The sequence below is a fragment of the Suricata suricatta genome, chromosome 8 (assembly GCF_006229205.1).
Source record: "Suricata suricatta isolate VVHF042 chromosome 8, meerkat_22Aug2017_6uvM2_HiC, whole genome shotgun sequence".
NCBI lineage: Eukaryota > Metazoa > Chordata > Mammalia > Carnivora > Herpestidae > Suricata > Suricata suricatta.
Window position 1 is genome coordinate 104565082 of NC_043707.1, and position 12759 is coordinate 104577840.

The 12759-nt window shown below is 35.4% G+C and overlaps 1 protein-coding gene and 1 pseudogene across 3 annotated transcripts in view; one reads left to right on the forward strand and one right to left on the reverse strand.

Moving 5' to 3' along the window:
• Positions 1-12759, forward strand: part of SPATA6 (spermatogenesis associated 6) — a 142968-nt gene that overhangs the window by 76752 nt on the left and 53457 nt on the right. For all 3 annotated transcript variants that reach the window (XM_029949473.1, XM_029949474.1, XM_029949475.1), the window contains exon 9: positions 7195-7235. In XM_029949473.1, the coding sequence (XP_029805333.1) occupies positions 7195-7235 (41 nt within the window). The remainder of the gene's footprint in view (positions 1-7194; positions 7236-12759) is intronic.
• Positions 2601-2775, reverse strand: LOC115300472 (annotated as a pseudogene).

The following is a 12759-nucleotide window of genomic DNA, read 5'->3' on the forward strand; positions in this document are numbered from 1 at the left end:
AGACAGGCCATTAGCAAGGTCCATATTTTTTCTTTTAACTTTCTATGTAGACATAATTTCATACTTAAAAGTTGAAATAGTATAAAGAATCCCCATATACCATTCAGAATCCTCAGATGCTGATATTTGCTTTCCCTCTTCCTCTTTCTGCCTCCTTCCCCCTCCCTGCTTCCAAATCTGTATGTATGTTTGTATATAAATTTTAGTTTTTCTCTTTAATTTTTTTAATGTTTAGTTTTGAGAGAGAGAGAAAGAGAGAGAAAGAAAGCAAGCATGAGGCAGGGAGGAGCAGAGAGAGGGGGAGACACAGAATCTGAAGCAGGCTTCAGGCTCTGAGCTGTCAGCACAGAGCCTGACACAGGACTCGAAATCATGAACCGTGAGATCATGACCTGAGCCAAAGTAGGATGCTTAACCTACTGAGCCTCCCAGGCACCCCTAAACTTTCTTTTGAGAGGAACATTGCTATGCACAGAATTGTGTCCCTCCAAGATTCTTATGCTACAACTCTAACCTGAAATGTGCTGGTATTTGGAGATGGGGCCTTTGGAAGATAATTAAGTTCAGATGAGGTTAGGAGGGTGGGGCTCTCATGATAGGATCATGAGAAACCAGACATCTTGCTTTCTCTCTCTGCCTTATGAGCACACAGGCAGTAGGTAGATGGCTACCTTCAGACCAGACCAGAGCCCTTTCCAGAACCTGACTGCACTGGCACCTGGATTTCAGACTTCTAGTCTCCAGAACAATGAGAAATAGACGTCTGGCGTGTAAGCCCTCTGGTCTGTGGCATTTTGTTATGGCAGCCTGAGGAGACTATTACAGATACTATCTTATGTGATGCAGTTATGAAAAGCAGAAAATTAACAATGGTATAATAATAATAACTAATCTATAAACTTAAATCACATTTTGCTGCTTGTCCTAATAATATCTTTATAGCAAACGAAATTCCACATCATGCATGGCCTTTAGTTGCCATGTGTCTTTAGTTTTCTTTAAAATGGATCAGTTCTTTAATCTTTCTTTGTGTTTGACGCTGATAATATTGAAGAGTTCAGGACAGTTATTTGATAGAATGTCTCTCAGTTTGGGTTTGTTTGATTTCTCCTCATGATTAGATTCAGATTATTCATTCCCCCGAGAACGCAGCAGAAGTGATGCCTGCAACATACCAGGAAGTATGTGATATTGCTTTGTTACAGGTGGTACTCATTTGCTCACTTAATTAGATGGGGTCTGCTAGGTTTCTCTGTCACAAAGGTGCTATGTCTTCTCTTTATGATTAATGGGGAGATAACTCTGAGACTATTATATCTGGTTACTTTGACCCCTTTAGCATATATTGATGATTCTTGCTTGAAATAATTTATTGCTGTAAAGTTTGCCAAACAGTGATTTTTAAAAATTCTATTATTCTTTGTACATTTGTTACTTGCCTTTCTACTATAAAGATTATTTTCATTTCATTTCTCTATAAAGTCCCTATTCTTTTGACTGCCTTTATTTTCTTTTACTTTCTTCCTGTCTGACAATTGATGGTTGTGTTTTGGGGTCTCATCTGTTATCAACATACATGTGGGAAGTTCTTATGCTAGAGTCACTTATGAAAGAGTGAATTTTCACTAGTGACCATTTTACTTCAATGGAAATTCTTAAACATTTTCTTGCCAAATTATCTTGCCTAAAATTTTGTAAGTGTTTATAGGATACCATTTTACCTTCATTGACTGTTTTGGTCAATGCATGAGGATGCATTTAACTATATTTGATCAAGAAAAATGACAGAGGCCTAGACAAGTTAAATGGCTTGTTGGAGAGTTCCAGAACAGCCCTGGTCAGTTTGGGGTCCAGGGCTTCTCCCCACAACTTCCTTCCTCCTACCTCTCTCCTACTAGTTTCCCTACTTCCACTCAGTTGTACTTTGTTTTTAAGATACATTTTTTCAAACACATTTTCTTTCTTTGGAATTTCTATAGTGGATCATTCCAATCTTGCAGTCCTTTTGAAGAGATGCAGCATGCCTTATGCTGCAAAAATGTTGGTAAGCTTTATCCAGTCATTGATGTTTTTGAAGAAGAAATTGAGGGCATCATCCTGGCCCCTTTTTTATTTGCTTAGAATTTGAAAAGACATTAGATTCTGTCTCCCCTTTGGATGAAATATCTCTTATTACCTTCATTGAAGATTCTTTTATGAATTTCATTTAAACCTAAGATTGTAATCTTTCTTTTATGAGCTTCCACTAATCCCCTTGTTTGATGATTTTTGTTTGTAAAGTAAAATAAAGTAGAAATTACATTCCAAACCGTAATATGTCATAACTTGAGTAGAGAGCAATAAATGGTAACATTTTACTGTTCTGAGTAAAATAGCATATAGTCATCATGTTTATACTTATTAGCAAACTATTTTGTTTAGGCTTTTAATTAAATGTGTGCCTCCTCATCTCATAGAGCAGTGGGCAGCTGAACTGTGTCATTTTCAGGAATTCCTTTTTTTTAGTTTCTTCATTTCTTTATTATTTATTAAACTTTTTTAACAGCTTTGGTAAGCTGTAACTTAGATATCATAAAAGTCACCTGTTTTGAGCACAAAACAAGGATTTTGAATTTGCAACATTGTAAAATTGCCGCAATCCATTTAAAAAATAACCAGAAGAGTTTCCTTATACCCATTTCTGGTAAATTATATTCCCATCCTGAGTCCCTGGATTGTTTCAACTTTTTGGCTGTTACGCTACACTTGATCTTAGCCAAAAGGCCGAGAAGCAATCAAATTTTTGGCTATTATGAATGATCCTATTTTGATCGTTTGCATTGAAGTCTTTGCAGAGATGCATCTTTTTATTTCTTTTGAGTAGATACTTGGGAATGGAATTGTCAGTTTATCTAGTAAATTTATGTTTAACTTTTTAAGAAATTGCCAGCTGTTTTTCCAACACGACGGTACCATTTTCCATTCCCACCAGCACTGTGTGATGGTACAATTTCTCCACAGCTTTTACAACACTTGTTATTCCCTTTGTCTCACTACAATTGTAATTTATACTTAACTAATGACATTGAATGTTTTCTTCATGTGCTTTTTAGATATTTATTTATCTTTTTTGATGACCATCACTCTTCCAGTCACTGATAAATTTGATGTTTGCTAAACTTCAGACAGGAAAAAAATAGTGAGGGGGAAAGTCTAAGTCTTTTTCCACTGAGACTTTAGACAAAATTAGTAATGTAATAAGAAAGATGAAAACATCAGAGGTCAGAGTAAACAGTTTCCAGTCAATGTATCACAATTGAAACAGAAACAGAAAACACATGTTATGTGTCTTTCCTTTTTAGAAGGTTGGATCCCCTGAGGGATATGAAATGCTGGTTTTATTTTATAAAGCTGGACATCTTAGAGGCGCCTGGGTGACTCAGTCTGTTAAGTGCCAGACTTTGGCTCAGGTCATGATTTCATAGTTTGTGGCTTTGAGCCCCACATCAGGCTCTGTGCTGATAGCTTGGAGCCTGGAGCCTGCTTTGGCTTCTGCATCTTCCTCTGTCTGCCTCTTCTCAGCTCATGCTGTCTCTCTTTCTCTCTCTCTAAAAAATAAATAAATGTTAAAAAATTTTATAAAGCTGTACATCTTAGCTTTGCTTCCAATTATAGAGGCTGGCATATAGCAAGTGCGTGGCTGTGTGCTCCGTGAAGATTCACAGGAAAGCAGAAGCCAACCTTAGGGTGTTAAATGGGCATTAGGTTAGCAGTAGGGTAATTGCTGATAAAGGACTCCAGGGGCATGCTCTTTGAAGGTTCATAGGTATTTGTATTCATCAACGGGAACGTTTTTCAATAGAGTAGCATTGACTACCAGAATGGAGTTCAATTCCTTGAAATTATGAAAAAGGAAGATGATAGTATCCTTCAAGGTAGGGTAGTATACAGGTTGCCAAGATAGGAATTGACTCATAGGAAACACATGTTGGCTGTAACCATCAGAATGGGGCTCAAGAATGAAGTTGATAGAAAGAATGAGCTGATACAGAAATGCTGAGCTTTAAGACTGACTCATATTTGAGCCTGTTGAATGAGGGTCAACTGTGGAGAGAGGAAGGATGCAAAGGCTCTAAGTTATAAGACTGCTCCCAGTAAGGATGGTGGTGACCTTCATACAAAGTGGATCTTACTTTCTATAGTAGATGGTTGCTTAACCGACTGAGCCACCCAGGCATCCCAATAGTAGATGGTTGCTAAGGAAATATTCTGATGACTGATTGCCATATTGTGTTTTTAACCCATATGGTTAGTCATTACTTGATAATTTGACTAATTTAATTATATATCACACTTATTTTGTTAACAAATCCAGAATCTGATATAATTTTTGAGACTAAATTAGGCACTTTTTATTCTCTTGTATGAGTTAATCAAAGACCTTAGTTCCATTACTTTTTAGCTATATAGGAAGTCAACTTCCTGAAGTATAAAGTAGAAAAAGCAGTTATTAGTGTCATGTATTCTATTAGTCTGCTCACACCGCCATAACAAAATACCAAAGCCTGGGGACTTAAACAAGAGGTATTTATTTTTCTCACAGTTCTGGGGGCTGGGAAATCCCAGATCAAGGTGCTAACAAAGTAGGTTTCATTCTGAAGTCTCTTCTCTTGACTTGTAGGAAGCTGCTATCTCACTCTATGTTCACCTGACCTTTCTGTGCACGTGGAGAAAGAGATAGAGGGGGAGCATGCAAGCACATGCGTTTGTGGGGTTAGGGCTTCAACATATGAATTTGGGGAGGATATAAAATTAGGTCATAACATCTATTTCATGAGGTTATTAGAGAACCAAATTATAGCTAACACTTTTTGCATGTGTATTTTCTTCTGGCCTCTATTTTAAGTACTAATATTTCATTGGTTAGTTTAAGTAATCTCAAGAATTTTAGAAACTATTATTTTACACATGAAGAAACCTGAGGTTTAAAGAAGTAAAGTCAAAGTTGATCAAGATCGTGCACACACATCACATTATACACAGAATCTGAATTAGCTTTTAATTTTTCATCATACTTTTATTAAGTGTGGCCCATGCAGTAAGGTCCAAGTCAGCTTTCTCCTCCTTTAGGAATTTTTGTCTGATTGCTTTAGTTTTGAAAAATTTATCTCTGATAGGACTTATTAATTGCATTAATTGTTTGTACCATTCTGACTTCACCTCTACTTTTATGGTGCTATTATTCAAATTTGTATAACTTAACCAAAATAAATTACAAGTATTCCAGGACTACGGGCCATGACTTTTTAATTTCCTTTATCTCCTGCTTTTAAAATATAGTTAGTAATTATTAGTAAGGGTGATGTAGTGCAAACATTGGGAACCTCAGTAGCAGCTTGATTTCTAAAAATAAAAAAATTATAAATATGTCATATTAGGGTAAGTTTATAAATGTTTTAATATACTGATACTTTTCATATTACATTAGCTGCAAGAAAGAACATATACCAAGTTCAGAAATTATTACCTTAATTTTCAAAGTTAACATGTGTGGAGAATTAGGTTCATTATGTCCTTATCATTCTTTTATTTCTCCTGCTCCTGTGGCCATGTTGTACATTATTAGACTTTATGGAAGAGGAGTTGAACTGGGATTTCTTTTATTTGTAATTTTGAAAAGCCCTTGAAATAAGTTGAGTCTTACTGAGTTACATGGTGAAGTTAGCCTTGTGTGAGAGACACTGATGTTTCAGCTGTTCTCTATAATGATTCAGGGCACTTGAAAACCAAACAAGATCTTGTGCCATAAAAGATAGGTAATTAATTGACTGAATATAGACTAGGTCTCTATTAGTCTTTTTTTTTTTTTTTTTGGATACAGTGGTTTGGGAAAGTAAAATATGGAATGTTAGAGTGCTTTTGACTAGAATGGGTGGAAAGAGGAATTGTAAATTGTGGTCATGATGTGTTTGAATGTCCATATACAGAGATTACAGTACTTAAGTTAAGTCCTTTAACTAATGAGTAAAACCCCAAAATCTGCATCTGTAATATAGAGGTCCTTACCCTGGGAGAGATTTAGAATAGTTTTATAATCTACTTTGTTACAGATACTGTGCTAGAAACTTTTATAAGCTGTTTAGTTTAATAACTAGTATGACTCTCTGAGGCAAAGTAGACATTGTCTTCATACTTTTAAAATGAGGAATGAAACACAGATTAATTCTATAATTTGACCAAAGTAATATATTTGATAAGTGGTAGAATCAGAAATTGCAGCTAGACTTGTTGACTTAGAATTTGGCAGTAATGATGTTGATGATGGTGTTAATAATAGCATTTATTTTATTGCCTTACATGTGATATCTAATATAATATTTAAAGCAAGTTATGAGACAGATGAGGAATCTGAGACTTATAAAGGTTAAATAATGAGGCTGAAGTTATACAGGAGGTGCTGGGGACTGGACTGGAATGCAGATCTGTTTGTCAACAAGGTCTGTACACTCAGGCTGGGTTCTACCTGAGCTGCCACACTCTAGAGCTGGGCCTGTTTCCATGATACTCGCTCCAATCTAGCATGGACCCAAGAATGGGAACACATACAGTTTGACAATATCTATCAAATGTAAATAATCAAAATATATTTCATCATAAACTGGTTTATCAGTTAAAGATTATCCATTTCATATAGGCAAATTGGATTAGCAACAAAAAATTATTCCGGTCTATATTCCAACATATCCTAATCAAATGAAAATTGTATTTGTGAAATCACTTAATTACTGAAGAATTGATACATATTTTTAAAATAAAGTTTATTTGTTTTGAGAGAGAGAGCATTAGCATACACAAACAGGGGAGGGGCAGAGAGGGAGAGAGGGAGCAAGAATCTCAAGCAGGCTCTGTGCTGCCAGCTCAGCTCCCAGTGTGGGGCTTGATCCCACAAACTGCAAGATCATGACCTGAGCTAAAATCAAGACACAACTATGCTTAACTGAATGAGCCACCCAGAACTGATACAGATTTTAACTTGTTGTATATCATCTCTATTTATATAATATTGTTGATGGATTTTAAGATATTTTTGAAAACTGGTATATGAAATTATAATCATAGAAATAGAATAGTAGCAAAAACCAAAAATGGAACCAAAATTTTTTCTTTTTAAGATGAAATATTAATAGTTTAATTCTTTTATACATCCTTTTACAGAACATTCTCATGTTGGCTGCTACAGACCCAAGGATTATAAGGTATATACTATAAATTACAGAATGGTAATTGTCCTGGCTTCCACATAAAAGTATATGCACATTTCTTATATGTATAGTCAGAAATTATCATAATCATTTAGTCGAGAAAATGCACAAACAATAATCATTATATCATGGAATATCATTATTTTGGCTACATTGTCAAGTGGTAGAATAGACTTTTCATTGAATGTTTTCCTACAATAATTTGTGGCTTTTGATTATTCATTTAGATTAATTACTTATTGAATGTGTTTGTGTGTATATATGTGTGTATATGTGTGTGAGAGAGACTTAGAGAATTGATTATAACTTTTAGGAATACTTAACACAGTACTATTTCTAAACTTCAGTCATCCATAGAGTATCCTCATAATTTTAACAGGATATGCATGCAATTTATGCTATTTTCTTTAAATTCACTTTTTTATTTATCTCACTACTATAAATGAAAAATCAATATCCTATGTTTTAAATGGATGACAGTGCTAAAGTATACAGTGAAAACAACAGTGTTACTAAGTTCAGGGTAGAAAATAGTTGTTTTCCAAAGGCTCAGAGGCATGTCCTCTATTTCTTAAAATGAAATAAGCAATGATAGGTATAGAAGACACAACTATAACTAACTGAGGATTTCTGACTGAAATAGAATTGAAAAGATAATACATTTTCTCCTTTGTAATTCAGTGTGATTTAGTGTATCGCCACGTGCCATATAAAATAATCTTGTAGGTCATCTAAAATCACTTGGAACACCATATTAAATGATCTGCTATACCACTGGTAGTTTGTGTCCTCCATATTGAGAAGCATTGCCTCAGAGTTTGTCTTTTCTAAGAGAAAGCTTCTTGATAAGGAGTGTCATTGTATTTTAGAAAACAATACAAAAACCAAAAAATCAAACCTTTGCTACTTTATTTTATTTTATTTTTTTTGTGCTTACTGGCACTACATAGCATAGTTTAGCATAGTTTGAGTACTTTGCCATGCTTTGAGCATGATAAAAGTTAAGTAATGAGTCAAGGCACTATCTGACTAAGGGCTCAAAGCTAACAGTATCATAATCATCTAGGTGGAACTTTATAAAAATTCACTCCAGGTACTAAATTGAAATTACTGACAATGGAGAATGGAATTTTTTTTTTAACAAGTTTCCAGGTGGTTCTGATGCAGTGTTCTTGGCCATCTATCCAAGGATTGGCATTTGAGAACCACTAGTACAACCATGAATATAATAGCATTTGTATTGGTGGAACTTTCGTTTGTATAGCATTTGTATATTGTTGTGCCCTTGTTTAAGGCTGACGCTAGAGGAGTGTGGCTTGGCATAATTCACCTGGTACAGACCTGCCCTGTTATGTGGAATATATTCAAATACACACACACATACTCATGTACGTGCACACTGGTGTGTGTAATATATGTGTGTGTGCACACACATGTAGGTCAAAAAACATAATATCCACTGTCTTTCATGGGGCTCAGGGAAGTCACTTTAGTTGGCCCACTTAAGGGATAAGCCTGTCTTCATACATTTCTAAAACAGGCTCCAGTCTCTGAGCTGTCAGCACAGAACCCGATGTGGGGCTTGACCCCACGAACGGTGAGATCATGACCTGAGCCGAAGATGGATGCCACCCAGGCGCCCCCATCTCTGAATTCTTTACTTTCAGAGTTAGAGTAGAAGTTGATCATTCATACTACCCTTGTAAGGCAGTGGGTGGTAAGTAAGCTCACAGGATTATTTTTGTATTCAAGGGGTAGATTTTCATAGAAGTATATATAGTTTTGAGCACTGCTATCTTTTCTATTGAAGGAATAAAGGTTCCTCTTATGGCACGTAGTAGCTGGGTAATAAGTATTCAGGTAGTAGAACAATAGGATTTCTACAAGGAAAAATGTCATAAATGTGGGAGTGCTTGCAAAAAAATTTCTAGAAAAATGGAACTTTGCCTAAATTCTATTGAGAAATATATTTTGCATAGAGAAGAAAAGCAATGTTAAAACATCTTGAGATTTGGAATAAGTGCAGTGTCCTGGGAGAAATGAGAAACTACTGGTGTCATTTCAGTGGAGGCTCTTTACAGAAGGGTAATGGCTTTTTACATCCTTATTTTCTATTTTGCCTATTTCTCCTTGTCTTTTAAATTTGCTGCCTCCCTTTTTAAGATTTGTAGTTGCTTGTTCATTGTATATTCTTTTGGCCAAACTCACCTCTCTTTACCCTGAGTGCATTATAACCAGTTCTCATAAACACTCGTGTTCTTTTAGTTTCATGTCTTTTCTGTTCTACCATTATTCCACCTGACTCATTGGCTGCTTCTCTCCCCCATGTGTACTTCCCTACGCCGGTGTATAACAGGCGTTCATTCAATACACTGGTTCTCGGTGGACATTGTACCACTCTCAAGGTGGCATTTTAGACATTAACAGGGACTGTTATTACAGTCATTGAAGGGAAGTACTCTTAATATTTAATGATCAGGGACATGAGATATTCTACCAATAATGGGACAATTCCAAACATTGAGGAATTCTTATGTCTCACATGGCTTTCAGCTGTTTCACTGACCATAATAGAGGTGAAAAACATGTTCATAATTATTAGAGCCGGTGTAACTCTCCATAAAACACAGAATACCTTTACATTGTTTTGAGATACAGTGTATTTTATAGGAATGTAAATATGTTATAAAGATTATATTTGTTTTGTTAAAAATATATGGTATGATATTATACCATGATGGAGTATACAGCAGCTTATTTTCCTGGTTTTCTTGTATGGAATGGCTTAGGATCTTCTTACACTTTATTTGTATTTTTTAAATGTTTATTTATTTTTGAGAGAGAGAGCCAGTGTGAGCAAAGAAAGAGCAGAGAGAAGGAGGGAAACAGAGAATCCCGAGCCTGCAGTGCAGAGCCTGATGCAGGGCTTGAACTCATGAACTGTGAGTTCATGACCTGAGCCAAAATCAAGAGTCAGATGCTCCTCCAACTGAGCTGCCCACGTGCCCCATGATCTGTTACATTTAAAATGTAACATTTTAAAACTCTAAACTTATTTGTGTGAGTGCAAACATTCATTATATTTTCTAGAGTAGTCATATTTGACGTTTATGTATTCAAGTGTGTATTTTAAGTCATGTTTCATTGAATTCTCTATACTACATTTAAGACAATTCACTGATTTTTTTTTGGAAAGTGGTATGTAACTTACATTTTTATTTTTTTAATTTTTAAAAATATTTTTAAGTTTATTTTTATTTATTTTTGAGAAAGACAGAAAGAGAGAGCAAGTAGGGGAGGGGCAGAGAGAGAGAGGGAGACAGAATCCTAAGCACAGAGCTTGATGTGGGGCTTGCATTCAGATATAATGAGATCATGACCTAAGCCATAATCAAAAACCAGCTGAGCCACCCAGGCACCCCATAAGTCACATTTTTAATACATTTCATTTCAAGATATGAAAGAGGGCAATACAAAGTTTCCATTTTTAACAAGAGGACTGTCTTAGTTTGGGTTCCTATAATAAAGACCACAGTCTGGGTGACTTAAACAATGGAAATTTATTTTCTCACAGTTTTGAAGGCAGGGAAATAGAAAAGATAAGGGTGCCAGCCATTAGACAGCTGCCTTTTCACTGTGTCCTCACAGAGCAGAGAGAGCGAGAGTGTGTGTGCACATGAGGACACCAAGTCTGGTGTCTCCTTATAAGAACGCTAATCTTCCAGTTTAGGACCTCACCTATATGTGACCTCATTTAACCTTACTGAATTCTTACTTCAAATGCAGTCACAGTGGAAGTTAGAGCTTCAACATAGGAATTATGGGAAGACATAATTCTGTCCATTGCAGGGGCTTTTTTGGACTGAAGATTGAAAAATCAATGATGTCATGTGTAATCAGTATCTGAATAAATGAATGGCTGTATATCTAATAGCAGAATATTTCTGGAAAGCTTTATAGAACCCATTTTACCTGGGCCTTTATGGATACATCCTTTCTCCAACTTGACAATAAATTATAAAAGAAAATAAATAAATCAATAAATTAGTTAATTAATTAATACATCCTTTCTAGCTTCAATTTGGCCTTCAGTGCTGCTTGATCATTTTATTCTCTTGTTGATTCTGCAGTCTAGAATTTCTAAGCTCTGTTTCTCATTTTCCATACATGACTTCATATTCTACTTCATCAGAAAAAATGTCAGATGTAGATGGAATTTTTCTCAGTTGTCTTCATCTCTACTTCAATCTTTCTATTAATGCCCACTTTCTTTTTCCTTCTACTCTGCCTTCTTTATCATATTAACACCTTTGCATTTATTTATTTTGACCATAAAACATAATAAAAACAACTTAAATTTGTAGAATGGGTTCTAATTTTAAAGCTTTTCTTATTGATTATATCATTATATACAGCTTATACATTATATACAGCTTTATAAATTGAACAGGAATTTTTATCCCTATCTTAAATGACAGAAAACAAATTCTGCAAATCTCCTGAAAAAGAGCTCAGTTTGCATCCCTATGTCTTTATCATCCTATATTTCTCCTTCCTTTCACTGCTAGACATTCTGATGAACATTACTACCGTTTCCTTATCCATTACTCCTAAACTATTCGGAGAAAATGAATTTTCTGAGAACTCTCAAAACTCAAGAATCCTTATGTTTCTTTAAAAGAGAGAGGAAATCACGTTAGTGGAACTGGAGAAACAGACCTTGCTTTAGGCAAAATTGTGAAATACATGTGGAATATATGGTTGATTTCTGGTAGCTTTAATATCACTTTTAACATTCGCACAAGCCTTAGCATTGCCTTATTACAGTGGATGCCTCTTTGGCTTGGCAGAATATGGATTTTATATGTCTTCTTAAACTCATGAAAGTAAATTTAATGTTTTGATAGCCAGGTGTGTGGTATCTGGTGGACACTTACATAGTATTTGAACTTATGAATGAATATCACATCAAGATCAGAATTTTCTGCTTAGGTTTTTGTATTGCCTATAATTTGGCTGCTCCTACTGCTTGTGCTCCATTATGTCATCACTATCTTCCTTGTCCAGGTCATGTCTACATTTCTACCTCTAGATTTTAACTCACTCAATGTAGTAGGGTAATGCTAGATGTTCTGAAACTTTACTATTACAATGTTTTAACACAATATAAGTTTTATTTCTCATTAGCAGTCCAGTGCACCTGTTTCTTGAAATTCTGGAAGTGCCTAAGTCACTTCTTATATTCCACTGACAAGAACTGGTCACATGGCCATATCTAGAAGCACAGAGAGGAGAGTGGCTAGTAAGTAGAGCTCCTGTGTAGGGAGCCAGTTCCCACTAATCTTATACTACATAAGAAAGGACATAAATTTTAGTGGACAGTTAACCATATCTGACACAGTCTGCCCCTCTGGCCACCAAATATCTCTGCATACCTTTGTTCCCTCACATAGAACATAATCATGTCCTCCTCAAGAAAGACCACTCAAAGTTCCCTGCAGCCACTTGAATTTAGCTT